Source organism: Cottoperca gobio, chromosome 9 (assembly GCF_900634415.1).
Source record: "Cottoperca gobio chromosome 9, fCotGob3.1, whole genome shotgun sequence".
Lineage (NCBI taxonomy): Eukaryota > Metazoa > Chordata > Actinopteri > Perciformes > Bovichtidae > Cottoperca > Cottoperca gobio.
The window spans coordinates 17893191-17920188 of record NC_041363.1 but is presented as its reverse complement, the minus strand read 5'-3'; the positions used below and the strand labels follow the sequence as shown (position 1 = coordinate 17920188).

Genomic DNA, 26998 nt, shown 5'->3' with positions numbered 1-26998 from the left:
TTTTGTATTCATCTGAGAAACGCACATTCTTTCCTTTATCCACAGTCTTCTGTCTGTAACATCTGTGGTCAGGCCTACGTGTTTCAGAAGAAACCATCTTTGTCTTTGAAATGTGATTGTACTTACTGTGTCACCCCATTTCATTCATTATGTATTGTGTCATGTACTATTTCACAGGCTGTTGCATTTTGTTCTGCTTCAAGCTTGATAATACTGTGGAAAATTGCAACCGCATTAATGTGTAGTCTTTAGTTTAGTGTTTGTTTATTTGTTCAAATGGGAAAATAGAAGCAAATGTGATTCAATACAGAGCCACCTAGTGGTACAATACATTTTGGGATAACTAACTTTTAGTGTGTGCTTACTGACTTTTACAATTTAATGTAAAACACTTTGTATTGTATGTTTGAAAGGTCCTATACAAATTAAGTGTATTATTATTATTATTATTATTATTATTATTATTATTATTATTATTATTATTATTATTATTATTATGCCATACATCATACAGTATGTATGATGTATGGCATAATAATAATAATATATAAGTGATCAAATTATGTATGTGAGTAATGCTTGTATGAAATGTTTCTCAATTGTAAAGCGTCTTTGTGTAGCTTGAAAAGCGCTATATAAATTAAATGTATTATTATTAAACGTATATATTCAGAAAAATATTTGCATATATTGGAGATGCTGCCAGTTTACCAGAAAGCCTCGATGTTCCTCCTGAACATCAGACTGCTGTGCCACCTCTGCAATGTTTCATGATTTAACCCTGTAGATCTGTACATTGGCGTTACCTCATTGATAAGGGGACGTGACAAAGTCAATTCCTCTACTGGGCAATGTGAGAGAGATTATGCATTATTATTACTATAAACAATAATAATGACAGTGAACACATTAGATACTTCTGTAATCCAAATAAAAATACACCAGTCCGCTGTTTGGGAATTTAAAATAAAGAAAAGTCGATTTCAACAAAGACCGTTTGAGCAGCGGTCCCTCCTCAGAATGAAAATAGCCACCATGTGTTTGGTCATGTGACCACGCTACGTGCGCAAAGCGACGTGCTTGACGTCGCGTTGTAGGCTTCGCTAGTTTCCTCAACCAAACACTCAACTGATATTGTGTGATAAAAACTGGAAGTTAGCCGGTGGACGGGGGGCTATTCAGTCAGAAAAAGCACACGAACAAAGCGGCCCTCGTCGTTGTAAACAAACCCAGTCGTTTTTGTGCTGAAACGTTTCTTATTAGCGAAGAAGACGGCGAAAATATTTGCTTTTAAAGCTACCAAAGGCTGGTTTTTATTTTGCTGTGACTGTCGTAAGGCGGGGAATACAAAGCGACGTGTGGTCAAATCCATTACATTTTGGACTCATTGAAGCAAAAACGGGATTACTACAAAGCCAGTTCGTGCTGCTGTGACTGGTCAGCGATAGTACATGGATTATCTGGTAAGTAAATGAATCTCAATGCTGTGGTTTTGCGTTTTCCCCATCAAAGACAGGCTCTATCGTTTGATTTATTGCCAGTTGGGCTCAATAATCACACAGTGATGTCACTCAGGTGTGTGAGCATCAACTAATGGGTGTAGTAGAGGTTGCTGTTTTAGGCTAATGTGTCAGGTCTAGCCTGTGGCTTGTGGTGTGTGAACGAGGTCTAACTGGTTGACCCAGACTCCGGTCTGTTTACATGTGAAACACGATAACTAGCTACACCCCTGATGTCGTGGTAGCTCAGTTATATATGTCTGTAACGTTATGTATGTGGCATAAAGCTGTTATTTTCCACACAACTCACTGTTGCTGCTGAGGACAACGCTGCACTGTGTTTTGGTTTAGGATACTTGGAGTCATGAGGCCATCGAAGGTGAGACAGTCTATAACTGCACTAATTGAAGACATTAGTGCATATTTGTAATACCTGAATTATTACAGTACAGTCCACTGTGCCAGCTTTAGCCTGTGAGATTATAGTTTAGGGGCCTTAGTTTGCTCACATAGTAGATGGGGATGGGTGCTGCTGAAAAAATGCAACAATGGAGAGGAAGCTGTAACTGAAGGCTTTCCCTGGGAGTTTATAAAGCCACAGGGAAAACAAGAGTACACAAGACATTGTGCTGTCATCTCACAAGGGGGACAGAGGGACAGTGTGAAATGCAGAGGAACTTGCCCACCCAGTGTTATCAGCTTGTTTATAATGGGCCTCCCAAGATGTGGGACCTAAAAGGAACTTTGAACTTCTGCTTCATTGAGACATTTCTTGAGTCAATTACAAAGTCCTATCTGACAAGTCGCATCAGAACCGTTATCCTGTAGTTATTGCAAACTGACTAATGTCTAGCTTGTCTGCAGCTTCTGACTTTGGAGTAACCCTCCTGGCAGGGAACAAAAGTGGCCCAACATGTCTCCCTTTGCTTAATGTTAACATTTTGCATTAAAACAACACATAAAACACACATAAAATCACATTACACAATATATCGCACAAACAGTTTAAACATGGCAACATAAAATCATATGACATTACAGAATACAGGTAAAACCAGAAGAGACACAATCTGTCAGACACGGGCACAAAGCCAATCCAATAGTAGTTATAGTTTACATGAGTTATTCTGTAATCTCGGTTATATGTTAATGGAAAGTTTATGGTACCAAAGGTAAACACAGGAGGCATTGTTATCAAAGGGAGCACTCTTGTGACATGAAATAATAGGAATAGATTTCACCCTCAGCTCTCATCTTTTCTCTTGGCAAAGTGTTAAAAACTAGAACCGCTAACATTGCCTAGTAGAAAAATGCATTTTCCAGCTTACTGGCTCAAGGATTAAAGATTTTCTGTGTCAAACAGTTTTCTGTGGAAAGCACAGCTGTAACTCTGTGGACTGTTGAAGCCGAGTGCTTGGCTGTCCTCTAAGGTCAGGCACTCAATAGGCGCAAGGCCTTCTTTCCTGCTGTGCAACACTGGAGACCTGGCACAACACCCAGGCTAAAACTATGTCTCTCTCTCTTCCCTATAAATCAATAGAAACTTGTCACTAAACCCTTTATAAATGATGCTAGTCTTAAATCCTGTTCATGTTTTTAGCTAAGGTTTTAGATCAGATTAGTCCTAAAAGGATATCTGAAATATTCAGGAATGGAGGCACAGAATTATTGCACATTGCTGGCTAATAACTGTGGTTTGAATTATGACTGTAGCAGATACCTGGCTTATGAATTCAGTTTTAACTGGGAGCTATATCATGTTGAAGGACTGTATTCCTGCATGCATAGACAGCATAGTGTTAAAAGAGACCATACAAAACGGCAGCACTGACAGAGGAATTTGGTGCTAGCTGTTGCCATGACACAGCCTTACCAAATTACAAGTGCACTGTGTAGCCAACTCTTTGACCCTAACTTGTTGCAGACTTCACCAGACAGGACACATCGAACGTGTGTGACATCAAAGACAGGGCACAAACATACAGCATTATTCTCTCTTTATTTTGCCCATTATTGCTTAACACACTCGTATGCTTTCATTGTCATATTTACACTGCAGCTATTCCATTGCATTATTTGAGTTCACCATTGCTGGAAGTAAATTCACAGCCTGTAGGCCATTTCTTTAATCTAACACAACACAGGCCTTTTTGAAGAGATTACTGGCTTTTTATTTCCGCAACACATGAGTGACTTAACTCTTTGGTGGAATGACATTCAGGTAATTTTTGTAGCTCTGCCCTAAGGAAGCCAGATATGCAAAAACAAACTCTGAAAACAATCAGTGACTTCAACCACCAGACATTGACCTCAAACCATATGGCAATGATGGGTGTGACAGATAACTGAACAGAGTCTCATCTGCTAACAGGCTGGCCCTCACATCTACTCATCCAGCTCATAAACAGGAGGGACATTTAGGGAAAAGGAGCTAGGGTAAAGTATTGTTAGAAAGACAGTTTATTTATCTAATTGTATCATTGGGTCTTAATTTCAATCAGTTGCATTGATCATTTTGTTTTGAGTTGTGCAGTGAAGAAAACACATCACATAGATAAGTAAATAACCTAAAAAATGATGCGTTTCATTGAAGAACCATAGTTTGACATGTGAGATCTCCTCTGATGATTGCTATCATTTATGCTGAAAGCATTTTAGCATTGATTCTACTAACTTATCAGAGCTAACAAGTTTACAGTTGAGAGGATGTCTGTGTTGTTCCACAGAAAATTATCACCTCACATGGAATAAATATTTAAATAAATTGTTTTGGCATTAAGAGGGAGAGAGAGAGAGAGAGAGAGAGAGAGGGAGGGAGGGAGGGGCATGACATGCATCAAAGGTCTCGGACCGGAACCGACCCAGAGCTGCTATGTGGTATTCACTTTGCAGTCAGCACTGAGATCACAACTCCATAAAAATAAATTGTCTAGGCATAGGCCTGCATGTGTTTTTGGCTGACCAACTGTATTTCAGAGCAGATCTCCTGTCCAAGGGCACACAGCATGCTATAGCAGACTGACAGCTCACCAAACATAACACAGAGGAAAGAGAGCTGATGGGAGGTTTTTGGCAGCATATGAATACAGCTTGTTAGCCTATGGGATACAAGGCTGGTGTTACTTTTCCGCTCAGTTTTGTCCCCTATCTGACTGTGTTCCACACCTCGCTGGTGATGCCTCCGCCAAGCTCGTTCTCAGAGGCAAACAAAAATGACCTATTCCATGCAGATTAGAGCACAAACAGTCTCACAAAAAAATTCAACACTGTGCGTGCTTTTTATATGTGGATTGATGTTAATGATTTACTTAATCCATCGATGAGAACAGGTCTACCCAGGTTTCAGTTGGAATGAATTTGAATTGATTTTTACCTTTCAGTTTGGTCAAGCTGGCTACAGTTCCTTAAACTGGCCCTTTTATCTAAAGTGCATATCCTCCAGCTGTAATGTGAAATACCTTTGTGAGCTCAGCAGCATTCCTTAAGCCCCGTCCTTGATTTCAACCTGCCAGCAACATGTCAGCCAGGTTTTTGTGTCTGCTGGGTAGCTCAGTGCAGTGATTCCCTTGTGTCTGTGGAGAGTGCTAGTGAGTCAGCATCTTGAGCTGGAGCACCATCAGTGTTGCTGTTGGAGATAAGGGAGTAGTTATCGTTGTTTCATAATGCTACAATCCTGTTCAAGCACAGGCAGTTTGAGTAAATCTTATGTAGTAGGCATCCACACAAATCTAAAGAGACATTAGTGAACTTTTAACACATTTTTCATTTCCTTTACTTTATCTCGAGCCATAACCGCTCTGATTGCTTTTGCTCTCTAGAAAAACAAACATGAAGGACATGGATAGGTGGGGGGCTTTGTTGTCATTGGTTTATTATTCTGCACTTATTTTATTTGAAGAGTTGTGGGTTGGGCCCATCAAAGCCATAATGCAGTTTGGTAATCAGAGCTTTATCAGTGAGCCTTCCATAGGAAATCATAAATTGCTGCTGACCTACAGTCAGACTGAATAAGCTACTGTAGGCTATTATTATATGCTGTCTTGTTACATGCCGTGTTGCATTACAAAAGACGATATGTACTGTACAACCTGGACTGCCTATGGCATGCACTGTGTTGGATGAGATTTGGAAAAGCTTTGTATTCTTCTAAGTTTTTTTTATTGAGAGGCAGGGAGCGAGAAAAAGATATGTGACAAGCTGGATTTTAACCACGATTTTAACCCGGGAATTCTATCTGATACTGCAAATGAGACATAAAGTTAGCCCACTATGCCAGCGGGTGGTTGCAGCAGCTATAACTAGACGACCGAGAGGACCAAAACAAGCTATTTGACCATGACTCACAGTTCTCTCAGAACAGAATGACTTCCGACAAAGCGTACCACAACAGTTATCGAAATCCCCAAGACCGCTGTAAGCTCCACTGGTCGATCCCTTTATCCTCCTCCATGCATGGAAAGCAATGGTTTTCATACTTCATGAAGCTCTGCCTACTGTATGGGCAAAGTGTGTGGGTGGGTAATGGTGACTAATCCAATTTGTAGTCTCATTCTGGATCCCTAGTTGTCACTGAGCCCTTAATCTCTGTGGAGAGAAAGATCTCCGCAAACTATTCTCAAGCTTGTGTCTGTCTGCTTATCCTTGTGGCAATAGTGTTTTTATCTTTCTATGAAAGAATCCGGGGAGTAAACACAAGACAACCTTCAATCATGCTCATCTACACGCTTACAAAACCCCTCTGTAAAGCTCAGATTTAAAAAGAAACGGCTTGTGGATATGGGCTGCTGACAGTGAGACATTGAAGGGCTGGACTCATGTTGTTGACCTGAAAATGTTGTGCTCAGCTACTCCTGATCCTCCTCCATCCATTCATTTACTCCAGAGGCTTGGCTTGTTTGTTGCCGGGGGTTACGCTTGTTGCTGAGCACAATGTCGGAGCACATGCAGCTCTCCCTTGCCTTGTGCAGGATTGGGCTTTACACGGTAAGAAAATGCATACATGCTGCTATCTGTTCGCTAGAGAACGGCAGGGATGTGCTGTGTTTTGTGTGTGCCTGATTGAATACTGCTAGTTTCCCTATGGTTTAATCTTTCCTTGTTGTGTTCTGAAACAAATTTTGACCAAGCAACAGTGAAGCAGCAGCCACTGTTGCTTGGTCACTGAATGGAGAGTGCGCTCGGTTTCCTTCGAATGGGTGTCATTATAATATTAAGGTGGAACAGGTGGATGTCAGTACTGTCAGATGTAAATTAAACCTACAAAGAACAACTGTCTTTGTTTCTATTCTCACAGAAACAGCCTTTTACTCAAAGAAAGATTATGATCCCTTTTTTCCTGCAGCTCCTAGCGACTGGCTTGGTCAATGGTTGTAGTTCAGACGGTCTTAAGTACAGAGCAGTTATGAATGACTGAGGCCCTGGTGGAAATACTGTCGAAGTTATTTTTTGTTTTATTATTGCTGTGACACTTGTGTGAGTGGTTAAAAATGAATGTTCAATAATATTGCAGTATTTGTGATTATTGTCTTAAATGTACACTCAACATTTATCAGTGTGCTTATTACATATTAGTTACAATTTCACTTTAAGGCAAATTGTTGTCTTTATGATTTATTTATACCATGTTTTTAAATAGTTGTATATTAACCGCAGCTGATGACTCATGTTGCGTATTGTCAGGTCCCCTGTTATTCCCTGACCGGCTGGTGAAGCTTTCTCAATGAACATCAACAGAGATGCTTTACAGAAACCTGTTCCTCTGTTGAAGTCTTCTGCGATCTTTTTGTGGATCGTGTAGGCAGATGTATTCAACACTTTCCATGAGTGTGTACGCTGCTATATTACGCTGCTATAGTATACTATAGTATACTATAGCAGCGTACTATAACAGTATAGTTATAACCGAGCACAGCCTATAGCAGTACTTCGTGACTTGTATTGAATATGTTGAAAAAGCACAAGTTTGTTTAAGTCATTGTAGAAAGACAATTCTCAAGCTGTTGAAGATTTTGAAGGCTGAGAATAATAACAACCATTGCTGATAATAACTACTTCCAGTGGCAGCTTGACAAACTATTGCGGAGCTGTTGTCCTAATAGAACGGTTAACCATAATATCCACTGGAAATGGTTGCGTTGCATTTAAACTTTGGGCCGTCTCACTCAGGCTCAAGTGAGGTTTTCTTCTGCCCTATCATTTCGTGCCGGTTCACCAGTCCGAAGGCTTCGTCCTTTGTACGGACATACATGGGCCATGTATGTCCGTACAATACTGACAGACATTGCTATTGCTAGAGCCATGCTGCTAGCGTGACAAGTTATTTTACTGGCAATATATAAAAGGAATGTTTTAGCCCTAATTAGCCTAATAGCAATTATCATTTATAAACTTGTATGTTGTAGTTTATGTTACTCAGGTCTAAGTAAGGTAAACAAGCAAGAACAAAACATTAAGGTACAGCATTAAGTGCCATATAATGATGTGGAATGCAACAGTTACTAATATAAAACTGTAACAAAAACTTCTTAATCTCAATCTTTGACATCTGTGAATTACATGCATGTAAAAAGAAGGTCAAATCCCCCTTGGACCTTTTTTTGTTGTTGTAGTTTTCAGCCTATCATTAAGATATATTGTGAGATTACTGAGTGCTGGGGATCAATATAAGTATAAGGCTACCATGGAGAAGTTCAAAGGAGTAATTATTTGTATTTGCTTGTCACCACAATATCCTGTACAGTGATGTGCAAAGTCAAAACCCAACATGTGTGATTTTGTGGGAGAGCAGTGGGGTGATCCATTCCCAGCGCGTCCAAAACTTGCAACATTAAGCGATTTTAGATATTAGATCTTGACAGTGGTGGTGATTCTGAAATAACTATGCCGCTGGTAAACTCAAAGAAAAACTTTTCTTGTTTCTTTACACTGGCCTGACAACTTACTCCGTCAGTCATTTCACACGAGATATACAGTTTGCTTTGCTGTTCAACCTAATTATCTCTAGCTCTGAACTGTCTCTGAATAACAAACAACACTTGTTATGACTTGACATAATCTCTGTTTTTGACCCTGTTCCCTCTAATTGTTTTCTGTAAAGTCACCCTCTCACACTGTGCACACTATACATAGCAAAAGAGACGGCATGTTAAACTTTTGGCAATACTTTATATATACTACTTCAATTCATCCGTCTGTTTGATCATAATGTCAGTAATGCCTTTAACACTGTAGCAGAGGACTGGGAAGCATTAGTGGTGCTTACCTGCATAACTTGCTGTATAGTTTAGTCAGTGCCATACCATACCATACCCTGCCTATTAGCCTACAAGTTTTATACCCAACCGGACATGCACAACCCCATTCACAACATTCAATTGGTAAGAGACAGAGCTGCCACTGTAGGTTTCATGGCACACTTAAGTTTAAACATTCCCTAGATGAGTTCCTATACATTTCTAACACAAAATGCAGCATTAATCAGACCATGTGATTTTTCATTTTTCAGTGCGAGACAGTTCGGTTTTGGTTAACTTCTTGGTAAGAGCAGGTGCCATAGGACATTCCTCTAAGTGACCATGTGCTGTGGTTACCATAGCTACTGCTCTTTGGAGCCTGTCTTCGCAGGGTGCCTTAACCATTAAGGGTCTAAGTGATCGTATTAGACACTTCGTGGTCACCTCATTATGTTATTAATGGTGTGGAAAATGGCTGCTCCACTGATTTGCTGGCTCCGACCTCCAGGCCCAGGCCACGTCATTCAGGCCAACAGTCGTAAGACTTATTCATGCTTAATTTGGAAAGAAACACGGTTTCACGCTACCTAAAACTTCATGGATGCTGCAGCAGGACTGGTTGAACAAAGAGGAACTAGATTGTCTTGACTTTTTTTGACAATGTTGAGAGCTAAAGGCTGTTTTATTTCAGTAACGTGGCCTACATTACATTTTTGTTATAATTAAAACATACACTGCTCCAAAAAATTAAAGGAACACTTTGAAACCACATCATATCTCAATGGGAAAAAAATGATGCTGGATATTTATACTGATATGGACTGGGTAATGTGTTAGGGTACTCAAAATGGTACTCAGTACTGTGTATTGCCCCACGTGCTTGTATGCATGCCTGAAAATGTTGGGGCATGCTCCTAATGAGACGATGGATGGTGTCCTGGGGTATCTCCTCACAGATCTGGACCAGGGCATCACTGAGCTCCAGTACAGTCTGAGGTGCAACCTGGCGGCGTCGGATGGACCGAAACATAATGTCTCAGAGGTGTTCAATTGGATTTAGGTCAGGCTGAGTGTGGGGGCCAGTCAATGGAATCATTTCCTTAATCCTCCAGGAACTGCCTGCATACTCTTGCCACATGAGGCCGGGCATTGTCGTGCACCAGGAGGAACTCAGGACCCACTGCACCAGCGTAGGGTCTGACAATGTGTCCAAGGATTTCATCCCAATACCTAATGGCAGTCAGGGTGCCGTTGTCTAGCCTGTAGAGGTCTGTGCATCCCTCCATGGATATGCCTCCCCAGACCATCACTGACCCACCACCAAACCGGTCATGCTGAACGATGTTACAGGCAGCATAACGTTCTCCACGGCTTCTCCAGACAATTTCACTTCTGTCACATGTGCTCAAGGTGAACCTGCTCTCATCTGTGGAAAGCACAGGGCTCCAGTGGCAGACCTGCTAATTCTTGTGTTCTATGGCAAATGCCAATCGAGCTCCACGGTGCTGGGCAGTGAGCACAGGGCCTAATAGAGGATGTTGGGCCCTCAGGCCACCCTCATGAAGTCTGTTTCTGATTGTTTGGTCAGAGACATTCACACCAGTGGCCTGCTGAAGGTCATTTTGTAGGGCTCTGGCAGTGCTCATCCTGTTCCTCATTGCACAAAGGAGCAGATACTGGTCCTGCTGATGGGTTAAGGACCTTCTACAGCCTTGTCCAGCTCTCCTAGAGTAACGGCCTGTCTCCAGGAATCTCCTCCATGCTCTTGAGACTGTGATGGGAGACAGCAAACTTGGCACGTATTGATGTGCCATCCTGTAGGAGTTGGACTTTCTGTGCACCCTCTGTAGGGTCCAGATATCGCCTCATGCTACCAGTAGTGACAGTGACCCTAGCCAAACAGCAAAACTAGTAAAAACAGAAAAGATGAGGAGGGAAAAAATGTCAGTGGCCTCCACTTGGAAAACCATTCCTGTTTTGGGGGTCGTCTCATTGTTGCCCCTCTAATGCACCTGTTGTTAATATTGTTAACCTAATGTTAATAACATCAAAGCAGCTAGAACTCATTAACAACCCCTTCTGCTACTTAACTGACTAGATCAATATCCCAGAAGTGTAATTGACTTGATGCTATACTCTTATTCAAAAGTGTTCCTTTAATTGTTTTGAGCAGTGTATTTAGGTTATGCATATTGCAGATGATGGTACTATCTTAACATTGATGACTGAATTTAAAATGTTTTCAACGATACGCGTTATAAATGTATATGCTATCTAAAGTCTTTCGCTGAAGGCTGTATTTGACACCTGAATAGGCAGAGGATTGTGAGGATGTTTTTTTCTTCTTCTTTTGGATCCTTCGTCTCCCGGGTTTCCACGCTGTGTCAGTGCATAGGGCTTACCTTTACCTTACCACGGGCCTGATAAATGTTTCAGCTGTGAGCAGCTACCTCCCCCTGTTACCTTTTCACCCATATGATATTGGTTTGTTGTCATTGTTGTCATTCCCAGTCTCCTTTCTCTTTTTTCCTTTAATGTTCCCCTATAGGGTTGAGACTAGAGCACTGTGTTGTCAATCAATATTGCTTTTTGGCAGTCAGTACATTATTCCGTTTGGTTCATGGTCTTTTATTTTTTGCGGCAATTTGTTTTTTTGTTGTTAGTGATTCATGCAGAAGCATCACAACAAGGTTGAATTGTTAACAAATGTTATGTTATCCACAGCACATTTATTTTTAAATCACACGGATCTATTTGATCTCGAGCCTGATTTCAGGATTTTAATTTTTGTTGTTGTGTTAAAACAGTTCAACCCAGCTAGCAACTTAATAACAGAACAGCTCCTTTTCCACTGTTGTTATGCCTGCTTGACTTTGAATAGATAACTGCTAGACATTGCCAAATGGCTTCAAAGTTCAAAAAGACCTTCTTGGAGAGTGTACAAAGTGGGAAACACAAATGATTGACCATGATGCTCTTTGAGCTGTGATGTTACATTTCTGGTGAGAACAGTTTAATTTGCAATGCAATATGTATGCAACATTTTCAAAACAAGAGCACACTTCACTTTCTATTTAAATGGGAAAGAGTACTGATGTGCTACCTCATTTCAAAAAGATGTGTAGCAGCCAGGCAAGTTAGTTTTAAATTCTAGTAAGTTATCAATGTAATGTGTAGAATTCATTATACATTTATATATTAACAGGTGTTGTCACATTTTCTACCTATTTACATAGAGGACGTTGTTGTTGCTCCACTGTCCGACAGCCATGTCACTATCATTTCCTAGAGAAGGGACTGTAGGGGGGCATATTAATTATGGAGATGGCACCTCATCTTGAAGGACCCCTGTTGATGCCCCTGTCAATAAGACAATGAACAAAACACACTGTATGTGTGTACCAGCAAAAGTTCTTGTGTGAACCATTATACTATTATAAAAAATAAGCAAAATCTTGCTTTGTAGTGATAAAAATGTGTCTTTTAAACCCACATTTTTCATTTTCAATGTTGGTTTGAAAAAAATACTTTTCAGTTCACATTTAAGAAGAAAACCCAGTAGCAGTGTTAAGAGGAAACCCTAACCTACTTTTTGAAACTGGGTTATTATTATTGTTGCACAATAAATGTCATCCTGTTTTCAGGAAGAGCTATTTTTAGCTATCTTGAGATACCTCAGGCGTTGGGTGTAATCCATTCATCTTGTTAAGACTTTATCTCAATGAACATAACATGAACCTAGAACTCTATGGAGTTCGAATCGTACATTGTTTACTTCGTACAATGTACAGTACAAGCAACACTTCTGCTAGAAATGTTGACATGGAATAGTTTCTTTTATGTTTTTGGGGAATTTTATAAAGCTTTCTTGAGCTCAGAATAGACTTCAAGATTCAATGCAATAATAGGTTTAGGTTTTATATTTCTCAAACCACTGGGCTCATAAATTCCTAACAAGTTTTTGTTTTTGTGATGCCTATTATGTAATAGAAAAGTTTGTGCACAGTAAATAAATCCTACTTCTTACAGCGTGTGAAAAGCATACATTTCCAACCTACTTCCGTCCTTTTGAAAGGCAGGATGGGAGCAGCCAGTGCCCCATCCTGGGCTGTGAATATCCCACACTTCAAAATAACCACAGGACCTGGAGGGATGATGATTTAGAGATCAGCAAGGGTCATCCATCCACTATCGAGCACTGCTTCCTAAAGCCCGTCTGCCAGTCCTTACCGGGTTGTTTTGTTGCTTCAAGGACATTTTGGGAAGGAATTTGGCTCTGGTTGTTTAGAAAACAACAAAGAATAACTTCCTGTTGGAGATGTATTGGCTGACAGAGCAGGGCGACACCACGTTTTGCCTTTGTGTACCATGTGTATACCAGGAACTTGTAGCAGATTTTCTTCATGACCACATCCTTTCTATTGCACGTATACAATTAGGGAGCATCTTTTTCAGTTCTGTCTGTTTGGGCATGTGTACAGGGTGGCATGTAAACCTGGGTGTATACATAACCCCTTTAGTCGAAAAAAACTATTTTTTGATTTGATTTAATGCCGCCCAGGCTCACTGGCTGCCAAAATCTAATTTGGCTGAAACTCATATATGAACTAATTATAACTCCAATTACTTTATGTGTTCTGATTTGTTTGTAATTCGACAGTCCAAATGAACATTTTTCATTCATTTGTGTGAACTCCCGGCGCGAGGAGGAGCAGGGCATTGGGGCAACTACAACACTCTGATGATTTGAAAAGACGGGACCCTTTGGAATCATCACATTAACTTGAAATATCTAGAAATAATTGATGTTTTATGCCAGTGAGACAATCAAAGTTTACCAGACTGAAAGAATAACAGGAAAAATACCTAGCCTATATAACATCGTATCACTGCTTCAGAGAAGTGGATAAACTGTAGCTTAAAGATCCCCTTATACATCTTTTACCACATCTAACAATGCTTTGAGTAATACTTTGTGTCTGATATGGTTTTTCCACAAACAAAAGATACATTTCTTGATTTTTAAAGGTTCTAAAAAAGATATGTACTCTTCCTCCCCCTTTGGAAAATCCAGGATCTAAAAAAATATGCAAATATTAAAACTACTGGATACAAGACCTCTCCGACTTCACTGAAAAGTGAATTCTTAGTGTAGCCTTTGTGCACTGGAGGTTTCAAGTTTCCATACCACACATGTGTAAGTTGCATATTGGATCACAAATGGCCTCCTAACTAGTCTACTGTCAAACACGGCACACAAATCTTGAGTGGAGGCACACTTTGATTGCGACTTTAACATTTACAGTTTTAATGCAAAACTTGAATTTGTTGCACCTTTATGACACGTATTCATTGATCTGCTCTTTGGCCCATATTTTCAGAGGCCTCCCTACAATAAAACCTCTGCTTTTGTTGTGAGACGCTTTAAAGCGTCTTTCTGTTATACAATAGTCTTTGTCCCCATGACATAACAAGGACCCCTATTTTACACCGAGCTCAGCTCTGGGCCTGGAGCACATATTGTAATATATGCTTATCCACAAGACATTGTGATACATGAGTGGGCTACAAATTCCTTAAGCAGTCCAAGCCAGACGGACTCTTTCTTTTTATCAGCTATCTGCCATTGTTAGTCCCCAAACAAAGTGAATTCAATTCTTTCTCAATACTTACTGCGAATACTTCTAAAAAGTTTTTTTCAAGCCTTCCTCTTTTCATAATCATTCTTCTATTGAATTCCAGTTTCTTTTGTTTTATTTTGTGAAACAATTATTAACAATATGTTTTATGTTTGGATTTATTTACAGTCTGTGTTGATACTAGTGATATTATAAAATATTACAACAGTCCTCTGCGTTGATTTCATATCACAAATAATAAAAATGACATGATGATAAAAATAATTGTAGGTTGCAGTCCTAATTGTTGCATCTCAATATCTAATGAAAACATACCTGATCTTCCCCTGTATTCATTAGCTGCAACTTTGGAAGCTCAGGCAACATTTAATATTTGCTTTTCACTCTTCATATTTTATTTGGTGAGTTTACAAAACGTAAACTAAATACTGTTGAGTGACGGCTCCAATCATCACACCACCATCACATTATGTCAGACTTTTCTTAATGACCTCTTTCTCTTTCATTTTGTAAAGACCTGTATCCCTTTTTATGATTCAACTGTAATTTAATGTTAATGCATTTTGTATAATTATAATCGTGGCCGAAATGGGTTTTCTCAGACGGGTGGCGTCTCCCTTAGAGATAGGGTGAGAAGCTCAGCCATCCGTGAGAGACTCGGAGTAGAGCCGCTGCTCCTTTGCGTTGAAAGGAGCACATTGAGGTGGTTCGGGCATCTAGTAGGGATGCCACCTGGGCGCCTCCCTAGGGAGGTGTTCCAGGCACGTCCAGCTGGGAGGAGACCCCGGGGAAGACCCAGGACTCGATGGAGAGATTATATCTCCTCACTGGCCTGGGAACGCCTCAGGATCCTCCAGTCGGAGCTGGTGGATGTGGCCCAGGAGAAGGGAAGTTTGGGGTTCCTTACTGGAGCTGCTGCCCCCGCGACCCGACCCGGATAAGCGGTAGACGATGAATGGATGTTGGTGTTTCATCAGATTTTTCTACTTCCGTGGCAGTTTTTCGGTTGCCTTTCCTTATCCCTCTGAAAACAGCATGACCTGCCAGTTGAAATAATTATCTTTTTTGAGAAAAAACACAGTGGGTGCTTATCCCTGCCGTGAACCAGCCTCATTTATTTGAATATTTCTCAGCCATGAACACTCTTGTAGCCTCGACAAGTCTTTAAGAGAAATAATCTTTTTCTCTGATCCTGTTGATAAATGTCAGTCTTCAAGGTAGCAGCAGCTTTCAGTAGAATATGATTACATTTTTGAAAATAAGTTTTTCATATGTTTTCGGTTGATTGTCATTGTCTCTATTCATTTGCAGCTGTCACATATGATACACATGTGCTGTTGTTTTAGCTTTTTGGCATCTTTGATTAACCACACATTTTTTATCTTGGAAACTACATCTACATCTACAATCTACAGAAACTGAAACAATTATTTTCCAGAGCTCGGGGTCAGTTTACATAATTTAGTTTTGTTTGTTATGTTTTCATTAACTTTTTGTGAGCTTGGATTAAAACTGTCTTTCAGACTTCTTTTTTAAATCAACGCTCAGTTGTGTAACTCTTAATGATCTTAAATATTACTTAGTTGCTTAGTTTGTCTGACATTACTTTCTTGAGTAACTCTTTCTGGTTAACTATTTGAAAAGAAAAAGTCTGTTTTTCAGCTGTTATGCAAAATCTTTTATGCTTAGAATCTGTACTCCATCCATTCAGATGAAAGTTTACAGGTTAGGGTTAGAAGCTCACAATTGTTTTGGTTCAAGCGAATGATGCACTTCTTTTAGGTAACAAATATCAATCTATGGATTAGACATTCAATGCATTGTGTAATACCTGTCACCATGTATGCATGAGATCAAAGTATCACAAGGACATTTACTGTGTCTATTCTTTCAGTTCTGTCTTTAACTCATAGAGAAAATAAGAGAAAAAGGGATCATAGTAGTTTTGTAAAGCCTGTTTCACACTGATTTGTGATCTGGCTAACCTTCAGTCCATTGAGGGTTCATGCAATAAATTCATGCAAACAACGTGATTCAAATTGTTCTATTCATAAATAAATTCAGTTATTTCCTCTGAGTCCTCCAGAATCAGGATAAAAGATGGCCATGTACAGTAAACGTTCTTTCCCATTACTTCTAATATCTCTAAACCTCTGCACATGTCCACTCACGTGACATAAGATGCTTTTGGAAGAAGTCCTTTAGCAGGGCCGATCCATGGGCTGGGCTAAATCTGATATCTGACAAAGCTCCAAACAACACATTGATGCTAATTTGTAATCAACTAAAAAATAATTATCTTTATGAATCTGCGTAACCCCTATGGAGCGAGGTCTGGGAGAACAGCTCCTGCTTAATGCACCTAGTAAATAATCTTTGCGTGGAGTGCACATGTGTTGTAGGTAGTTCAGGAAACTCGCACACTCACACAGGAGTTGCAGAAAGATGAAGCTACATAAAGCTTCCTAAATATTCCTACAATTTGTAGAAACGCATATAAACATCCACACATTTTAACGTAATAGGAGTCATTGTTATGGAGATTTCAGCTACTGTCGTAAAGGAATAATTCTCCACCTTATGTTTGACAGTGAATGTCAGCGCCACAGTTGATGCAATCTCTGAAGGATTACTAATTATGACAATGGAATGGGTGCAGATCATGCTCCAATTACTATTTCTGACAGCTCTATTTTGCAGCAGAATGTAATAGTCATCCCTCCTTGTTAAGGACAAGAAAGGAAATCAGTCACTGCTATTCCACTAGAACAAAATGAGGTCTTACAAACTTTTTAAACAAGGTTTTTGTAGAACTGTTGAGTAAGCAACCATATTTGTTCAATTATGAAAATATTATACAACATTTTGTGAGCACACAAATGTCGTCTCCACTGAAGCATTTTCCCGCCCCCAGATGTAATCTTCTTTGATAGGAGTGAAGAAAGAGACAGAGAGAGACCCAAACCCATACACATACCCATAAAAAGGGGTTTCCTTTCCCAATTTATTCAATGAGTGCAGATATGTTTGATTCATATGGAGGAAGTGTGACAAAAAGAGATGTAGGCAGCCGTGTTGTTGTTGCCTGTATGGACATGCCCAGATGCATACACCCACATTTAATAATTTGCTTCCTTCTTGATATGTAACTTGGAGTTAAAAATAAACCCTGCCCGGACATCCAGCTGGCTCAATCCTACATGGATGATTACAAGGATGGTGCCCAGTTTTGTCTGTAGCATTGATTTCGGAAAAAGAAAGTTGGCATTGAATGTGATCCTTTAAATTATTTATTTAAGCAAAGTTCTTGTAGGGATGCCTATGTTTAGACAATAATACAAAACAACTTTTTAGTACAAAGCAAGGTATTAAAAAATGTAAGTCTTATCAATACCAGTGACAGTAAATATCCAGCCATACTGGTGACATGTAGAATAGCCTACATGACCATTATAGTAATTTTCAATCCCAATATTCCCATATGACGGTACAATTTGAAGATAAACATTTTAAAACTACATTTATTTCACACCTTTTTTAAATCAACTTTTTAAACATGTTTACTTCAGAACAACAGCCAATTAAGTGGTGGGTCTGTTATATGTTGACTCAGGTCATCACACTTAAATTTTTTACGGTTTGTGCTTGCAAGACCAGTTCTCACACCACATGGGCATCTAAACTTCCCAAACTGCTTCCATCTAAGATCAGTACGGATTCCCTAACATACTGTAGATAAGTGCCAGTGTTATAGAAGTGAGGAGATGATAGTGTCTGGACATGCTTGGCATGTTTGAGTGAGCTGCTGATTTAACGAAAGGGTAATGGCGCCCTCTATTGTTCTTGAACAGACACTGTTGTGGTTGACAACCTATTGAGGTCATCTATGTCATGTATCCTTTACTCCAGACACCCCTCTACATTGTTACTGCATAATACCACTTAGTTCACCCAACTACAACTTTACTTCCAGCTGCCTGTACCTTTAAACTGCTCTACCAGCTGAGCTACCGTGGCGGCCCAGCAGTCTTCACATTTATGTGTGAATTCTCAAAAGATCACAGGGCAATTAAGAGTTACAAGATGGAACACAGTCTTTCCCCGAATCACTGCAGTTTTTGAGACCGATGCTCCAAAGTTATTACATGTTGGATGGTGGTTTACAATGTCAACCCAGTGTTTTACAGAGACATTGAAACAAGGCACTAAACTAACCAACACAAAACAACATTAAAACATCAGAAACATTTAACTTAAAAACAAGTCTATAAAAGTCTATCTTGAAGTGATTAAAAGGGATGTTACTCTCCACAGAGTAAGAGTGGCTGCAACTCACCTCCCTGAAATTGAAGACTTAGAAAAAGATGGTTGTTAAAAAATTTGATTTACACTCCGAAAGTAACTTAAGGACTTTATAACTGTAGAGTACAGCTAATAAAACAGATTAGAAAACATTCAAGTTTATTTAACTCCTCAACTAATACATTCAGGGACATAAGCTGATGTAAGAAACACAAAACTTGCACCTCAAACTGTTGGAAAACTACTGGCCCGTTGACTTGGAGTTCAAGTTTGGAGAAAGCCAAAGATGTCTTAATTCCATAATATCCATAATTGTATTGGCTGCTATACATTAATTTGCCGTCATCTGACTCCATTATTGCTCCGGGTAATGGACAAGAAATATGAGACAACTTTGAGGAATCATCTGTGCAAATACTTGACCTCTCATCATTTTCCTGTTTTCCAGAATGATACCTCTCCTTTTTAAATGTGACTAGACAAATTCAGGAGTGTTTTTATGAGACAGTTTGTCTCCCATGTCTTCCAAAAGGACTGGATCTACTGCTCACAGAACTCTTGGGATGTTGTCTAGCACAGAGTGTATATTTGGTTTCCAAATCCCCCTCATCTGTCAAAGAGCTCAAGCAAGATTTTCCTTCTTGAAGAATAGTCTAATATCCCAACAGACGCAGGGAGCACATGACTGACAGCATTCCAACACAGACTGGAGCATGGTCCAGCATGCTGGCAGTTTCCTAAAGTTTGTGCTACTGTTACCAATAAGTCAATTGCTACCACCATACAACTAATTATTAGTTTAATCATTGATTGATCTATCATTTTTGATCAACAGTAGAAAAACCCTAAGGTATCCAGTTTCTAATGACAACAAACTAAATGTAAATGATTACATTATAGAGGCTGGGAACAGCAAATGTAATACTTTTATTAGATAAATGGCTTAATGTCAGTAATTTAATTATCAAATGTGTCATCAAATTGTTTTCTATTAATCAAATAATAAGTTGTACCTGTAGTTACCACTGACACTTGCTTAAGAGATGAATACATTAGCAACAAAGGAATACAGCTCTGAAAATAGTATTTCAACGTACTTCTTTTGCCTGAAAGTTGCTACGTACTGGGATTATTTTAATCAGCAACCATTGCTTCTGAATCTGAAACTATGTTTTTTCACGTATATCAAAACGGGACACTGATACATAGGGTTTTAAGAACTAATACAGATAAGGAAATATAGATTTCAGTAAACAAAATTCTGTTTAATTTCTCGTGCGGCACAAGATTCAGTCCATAAAATTCACTCATTCGTCCTCTGGATGGAGCCATGTAGTCACTGATCAGCTCAGCTGCAGACGTTAGTCTGAATAATATCCCCTGAAACAAACTGTTTCTGTTAATAGTGTGTCATGATATTAATACACTTTATTCTACCTTTTTATAATTGACAGTACACACACAGCCATGAGTTAAGCCTTTTGAGATTGCACTTTTGCCAGATATATTGGTATTATATGAACGTGTATAGGCAGTTGGACCATGTAAAGCAAATCATATGCCATCGTCAACTGAGGTTACTTAACCCAGTAAAGGAAATTCCATTTGTCTTTTGATGCATATTTTACATCACAAGCTCAACTGTGGTTTGTTTTAAGAGGCATTAACAAGCATGGTCTTAAAAGGATCAATGTAAAACTCTAGGCAGTTGAGGCCAAACTGAAAGTGGTGATTATTTTGTGGCATTTGAGGCAATATGTAATAGCTTGCAAAAGCCACATCAAAGAAGTGCAACATTTGGTCTGGTCTTTGACTGATGAAAGATCAATGTATTTTGTTGAAGCTAGCTTATTGTGTGCGATCGTTTTCACTCTTGTAATACCAAAATGAAAGAGTCAAATGCATCTAAAATACTTTGAAACCCTGGAAACTGGAAGTATTTGACTCTATTAACTTCTGGGTATTTCATTGTGCCCTACCTTTCATTTTTGTTTATCTTTTCATAAAATCAAATTATTTTGCCAGAACAATTTTAAATAGGCTTCTCTCAAAGTACTTAGAGAGAGAGACCAGACCTAGATAATAACTTTTTATTTTTTCAAATGACATCTTCAAGGCACCACAATCTGCAGTCTGAAATTAATTCCAATTTCCGTAATCTCCTCCCTCTTTTCATAGCAGGTTAACAGCAGGTTTCAAGTTAGTTTCTCTAGTTATCTCTACTGTCTGACATGGCATGTAGATATTTTGTCAAATTCACAATTTGGCTGGATGCTCTCTCTTTCTCTCGAAAGGAGGCAGACCTCAGGAAGGGCTTATAGGCTACCTCTGAATCAGGTTGCACTGTGCAATATCATAGGTAGGCCTGTGATTGATCATGGCACAGTTGGCCTCCGTCTGTTCTTTCCTGTCTTTGACTAAATAAACGTTTCCCTCTGTGCTCAGTCGTTTATGAAAGCTCCTTTCTGCAATACTGCCATATGCACAGCTATCCATCGTGTGTGTGTGTGTGTGTGTGTGTGTGTATGTGTGTGTATGTCTCATTGACTCATGTTCTTTTTGGATCACAGCATCCAGTCTCACTGTCTTAATAATTTATTTAGTCTTTTACCACAATGATTATTTGCATAATTATGTTGTAATGTGCAACATTCATATTAATCTGATTCAACTATGGTAGGTCTCTCATGCTATTTATTTTTGCCACTCTGCCTACTGTATGTTACTAGAAATACAATTTAAATCAACAATGCTTGTTTTACTACAATGTGGTTTCATGTTGTTGCTTCAATAATGATCTCAGTGAGACATTGACAGTGTTTGGACATTCAGATGGTATCACGATAGAGCAAACAGGGAAGATGGATTCAGTAAAAATGTGATTTCATACAGAAGTTCTGAATGACATTGTTTTTAGTCCTGGTCATTTTCACAATATCTCTGTCTTTTTATTTCTAGGTAGTTTAGACTCAGCTGTTGTGTGAGCCAGTTTAAAAGGTTAGCTGAATTATATTATTATAGCATCATATATTGCCTTTTATGCCTGTCACTGTAAAGACGGAGGATGGGCTTGTATGATGTGATAAGTTTTTGTCCTCTTTGAAGTAGGAAAGACATGTGGAGTCCATTGGCTTTAGTCAAACGCTCCCTGTGTGGGATTTAGTCGTACAGTTTGTATAGTGGTAGCCTACACACACATGTGTCTCTGGTTCAGCCCATAGCCTTTTCTATCTTCCCCATCTTTCACACACATGTACACTGCTTTCAGAAAGTATTAGAACAGTGACACATGTTTTGTGGTGTTGGCTCTCTGTACCCCAGTACATTGGATTTTAAATGAAACTATGACTATCAAGTTAGCTTTCAGCTTTGATTCAAGATTGTTTACGGGCACATCAGTGTATAAATAACATAATTAACAGTTAACAGAATCATAAAGTCGTCATATTTGGTTACAGATCCTTTTGTAGACACTTTGCATCTTCCCTGGTGATAATATGGGGATCTTGTATGATGTCATAAATGTGGTGGACTTAAAGGGCTACAAGTTTTACTACACATTCTAAAAGCTAAAGTCAGCACCGTAGTCTCAAAGTTGCTGTTCTATTTTAAATCCAATGTGCTGGAGTCATCAGCTAAAATGATGACAATCATGTCACGGTCCTAATACTTTCTGACTACACTGCAGACATGCAGACATACAGGCCAGTTAGGTTAGCTGTCTCCTGGCCAATGCTCGGTCCGTAACCCAGTAGTTGCATATATTTACCACATAACACCTGTATATCAGATCAGATTTTTTTTTGCGTTGTTATTGTGGAATTGGCTTTGTAAGCATGTCACTGGATAATCTCAATGAAAACCAGTAATGCAGGCATCATCACTCATTAGAGTATCTGCCATTCCATGATTCAGGAATAGACTGCAGCTGGGTTACAGGGTCGCTGCAAGATGTTCCTGTTTGTATCAAAAGAACATATGACACCTGTATCCCATGGTGAAGGAATAGAGTCCTGTTCCCAGAGCTTCACTTGGGTGGGTTTGGACCAGAGGATGCCACAATCTGGTTCTGATTTAACATTACATAAGAGCATTGAGACTGTTGTTTTTGAGAAGTTTGCTTTGTAGGAAAAAAAGGTCAGGAAAATAAAATAACAAACAAAAGAGAGGTTCCAAAAGCAAATATGGTGTGTATACAGTTCTCGGGGTGGTGTTTGATTGGTTTTCACTCGCAACGGATACCGTTTTATCTAGCCAGCCCTCAAACCCCAAACAACTTTATCTCTCCACAATTAGTGGGAGGTGAACGGGTTTAGATGGAGGGTTGAGGGGGCACTGGTTAAAATTGCCTCCCATAACAGTCCCCCTACAATGGAGAGGACCCACTCAAATGGTGGATAAACAATGTACCTGAACCAAACAGCAGGCAGGGATTTGAGGCATTTGCCAGGGAGATGAACACAAACTCGAGACGATGGGGTGAGAAGAGGTAGGTGAAAGTGGATTTGAGGTTTTTGAGGATGGGCCTACAAAGAATCCGCCAGTCACAACTGAGGGGCCCAAAGCGTGTGATTATTAATTACTGATGGCTTCCCAGCCTTTGAAAATCAGGGGGCCGCAGACATCAGATGTGTGGAAGAGGCAGAGGAGCGAAAGGCCTGTCATTACCATCACAGAAACAATGCTCGAATTTGGCTGTCATGCATTTTTGCCTAATTGACTGTTTTGATGCAGGTTTTTTTCTCCATTTTGTTTTTGAGGGGGCACTGATGCCCCCCACTCCCCAGTCTTGATGAGGAGAACTTGGTGGGCTTTCAGCTTCACCCAGCAAGAACCTTCCGGAGGTTCTTTGATGGCAAGAAAAGCCACTGGAGACCTCAGGGGCCTCATTGGCCTCCATTTATGTATCGGCACCATAACGCCATTTTTGATTCCTGACAAGAAATGAGTGAGTAGGAAAAGTAATGTATGAAAGGCATACAGTGTGTGTAAGTGAATGTATGTGCTATATGGAGTGTGAGTGTGTTAGCAGGGTGGTACTTTTTTGTGTGTGAGGCTGTAATGAAAGGCGGAGGCCGGGGACCCACAAACCACATGAGGGGTCTCCTAATTTGCATAATTAACTGTTGACACTAACTGTGCTTAATGAAGGCCTATTGAAGTCATTGACCCTTTTACACAGCCAGCCCCTGGGAATGAGACAGAGGCTCCTCCGGCAAAGGTTAAAACAATGTGTCTGGTTAACTTCCGACAAACGCGGCGAAACGCCCCAAAGCCTCAAAGATTCATGCTCCATGGAAGAGGTTATGGCACAGAATGACCTGCGATTTCCCAAACTTGAAATACCAACAGATGTTTGGCTTGGGGGATCCCTCTCATCCCTCATTATTATAATTTCCTGTAATATGCGAGCAAATTTCAAGTTGTGTAATAGTATCAGATAGCGTAATTTGAGATCTGTACTCTTTTCCATTACACACATTGTTTTCAATTTTGTAGACATGGTTATCAAAAAAGATTAATGGCAATTGAGATTTCTACAGTCTGTAAAAAATGTTTCTCTTCTGTAATGTCTCCTTGTTGTTTTTTGGTAGGTCCTTTTTTAAGACTAAATGCATACAGCATGGAATAACAGCACATCATTTAGTCTTATGTTTTATAGCAAGCATGTAAAACAAATACCTGTTATATTCCAGACTATTGAGAATATTTGCCAAAAGTGCATTTTTTAACTATCTACCATGTTTCAGATTTAATATAGGCAAATAATATTTAATGTAATTAAAAAAACAGTACTTCTGCGATTACGCTTGAATGGTATAGATAGTGGGGAGTTGTTGTATTTGGGTTGCATGTATAAGTCTATTATTAGACAAGGGTGGCACCAGCCACTTTTTGACCATTAAAATGCCAGAAAACCGTGCGTGCGTGCGTGCGCACACTGACAGACTACTTAGCATATGGCTGTGATCCTTTTATATAGCCTTGTAAATAGGCTCATTCACTGCTTTGTAATTCTCTTTTTAGTTTTCTAAAGTAGTAAAACTACATTTCATTAATTTTAAGGATGATAAACTGATTAGTTCTTGAGTTTAAATTAAACTATTTCATGAAAATCTTAGTCTAAGAAGTTTTATAAAAGTAGTAGCTTTTATGAAGTGCAGTTATACAGGTAATAATCATCACTGTAAATATAACAATATAATGTAGTCCATTTCTCATTTTAGCTCAACTCAGAGGAGACAAAGACTGATCTGTTTGTTTACATTTAACTACAAATATTCAACAACACAAGGTCCTACGCATGAGATAAAATATGTCAATTTAATGTCTCAGACGTCACACACCTGCTCACACATAAGCTTACCTTGGACACAGACTTTCTGAGGTGATCAGGGATGCATGTAATTACGTATAATGCACATGTCACTGACTACATTGATAAATGCCTAGTCAACGTTTTGTGGTATAGTTCAACAATGAATTGCGCTGACTATAGTCTTAAGCTAAGGCATGGTACCAAACGTCACTCCAGTGCCCCTAACTTGTTGCATTGTCATTAAAAGTGTTTTTGCTATTTAGTAACTGTCATGGTTTCCCATAGATAAAAGGAAATCTACTCACAAATAGTCACTCTGATTGCATTTGAGATGCATTCTAGAGCCAGGTGTGAATTGTACACAGACACAGTCCATCTGGATGCAATACACTAAAAAGGTCTTCCTGACCTGAGAGGACATAGTGTAGCAGTTGCACACATGTAGAGTTTCACCTCACTGTATGACTGTAGGTCTCTGCAGCGCTTGTGAAATATTATAGAACGGATATGCACAATTAAAAAAGAATAGCACACATTTAGTCACAATTACTTAAAGGGGAGATGTTAAGACACCAGCATATTTTGGGTTGCAATAAGAAGACGAAAGCCATCTGTTGTCACCAACGTCACAGCTTTTTTCCAGAGTCTAGCTGTCTTTGATGTGTTATGACTAATTTCTTCTTATGCTGCTGAAACCCATTAATGTCTAACAATATTCAAGGGTCATGACGCTTCTCTTCTGACGTTTGTGGTATTAATGGTTTTTCCAATTTGTTGGTCTTAACAGCCTCTAGAGGGCTATCTAACATCCCTGTTCAGGGTTTGTAGAACAGAGGGATTATATCTCCATGCCTATAGTCTGTCATAAAAAAAGAAGATTTACTCTTCTCCCTCTTAATCCGCACACATTGGCGTGTTCACCGAGGTCATTGGGGATGTTATGAATGATCATTGTGGCATGGCCTGGCCTTGTTTGTATGATGTGATGTGAGGAATAGTTCACTCTATTAAATAATCAAAGATTTGCATCTTTCTACTCTATTTGCATTGAAAAGGCTTTTCCAGTTTGTCCCCCCCAATCATCAACCTAATTCTCGGCTACCGCACAATGTATAAAAACAGATTTATTGTTCAGTTGGTCCCCATCAGGTTTTTTTTTTGCCTCAAAGGGGCCTAAAAATGGTTGATGAGGAGGGGTCTTTCACATTTAATGACAATGTCCTTAAGCTTGAAACTTTCCCACACTTGTTTCAGGGAGAATAGGGGCCCTATGATTAGTTTTTTATTAAAAATTGAGTTAGTCGTCGATAGATAGATGCTGTATGAAAATGTGCCATAACTGATGTAAGTGGGACAAGTGCCCTCCCTATCCACCCACCCTTTTTATGTCTATGAGATGGGGCGCCCCCACCCCCCTTGGTTCTTGCACACTGGTTTCAGGGCCTTCAAAAGGGGGCCCCTCAAGCTTTGATCCTCTACATGGGTGCAGAAAAACATCTTTTTGCCCTACACTGTGCCCAGGAAACCAAAGTTTTGCCGCCGCCGTATGCTAATGCAGCCGAGCTAATCACCCTTCCCAGTTACAAGATTTATATACCATAATGGCGCTCAGTGGTACCCCCGCAACCACTCAATTCTGTGGCCCCCTTATCTACCCTTGGATGTCCCATGGAGCAAAGGTGTCTTCTGTCTGTGAATGCAGCTGCCTTGCCACCACCTCAGCCTCTTGCTTTCTTCTACAAAAAGAGGGTAACATGAAAACAATCCTGTGGGTGGGCCCCTTAATGCGGTCCCCCTCATTATCTACCTAATGTACTTTTCCAGTAAATGTCATGAAACACACAGGAGCTCCAAGGTAGGCTCCAGACAGATAAATGTGTCCGAGAAAAATCTGTGGCCCCCTCAGTCTCCTCAGCGCGTCTAGTGGACCGGCTTGTTGAGATTGAGAGGGGGAACATCTTCTTTTCAATAAAAGGGCAAAAGAAAATCTATCTTTGTTCAGCTAAA

General features: G+C 39.7%; 1 protein-coding gene across 3 annotated transcripts in view; it reads left to right on the top strand.

The window, feature by feature from the left end:
- Positions 1-1096: 1096 nt before the first annotated feature.
- The window catches only part of arl15a (ADP-ribosylation factor-like 15a), a 94503-nt gene continuing 68601 nt past the window's right edge, over positions 1097-26998 (top strand). Inside the window, exon 1 of one of the 3 annotated variants that reach the window (XM_029439453.1) lies at positions 1097-1463. In XM_029439453.1, coding sequence (XP_029295313.1) covers positions 1452-1463 — 12 coding nt within the window. In that variant the 5' untranslated portion in view covers positions 1097-1451. Of the gene's footprint in view, positions 1464-1827; positions 1879-6397; positions 6483-26998 lie in introns of those variants that run through there. The other 2 variants (XM_029439452.1, XM_029439451.1) reach the window with 2 other exon arrangements.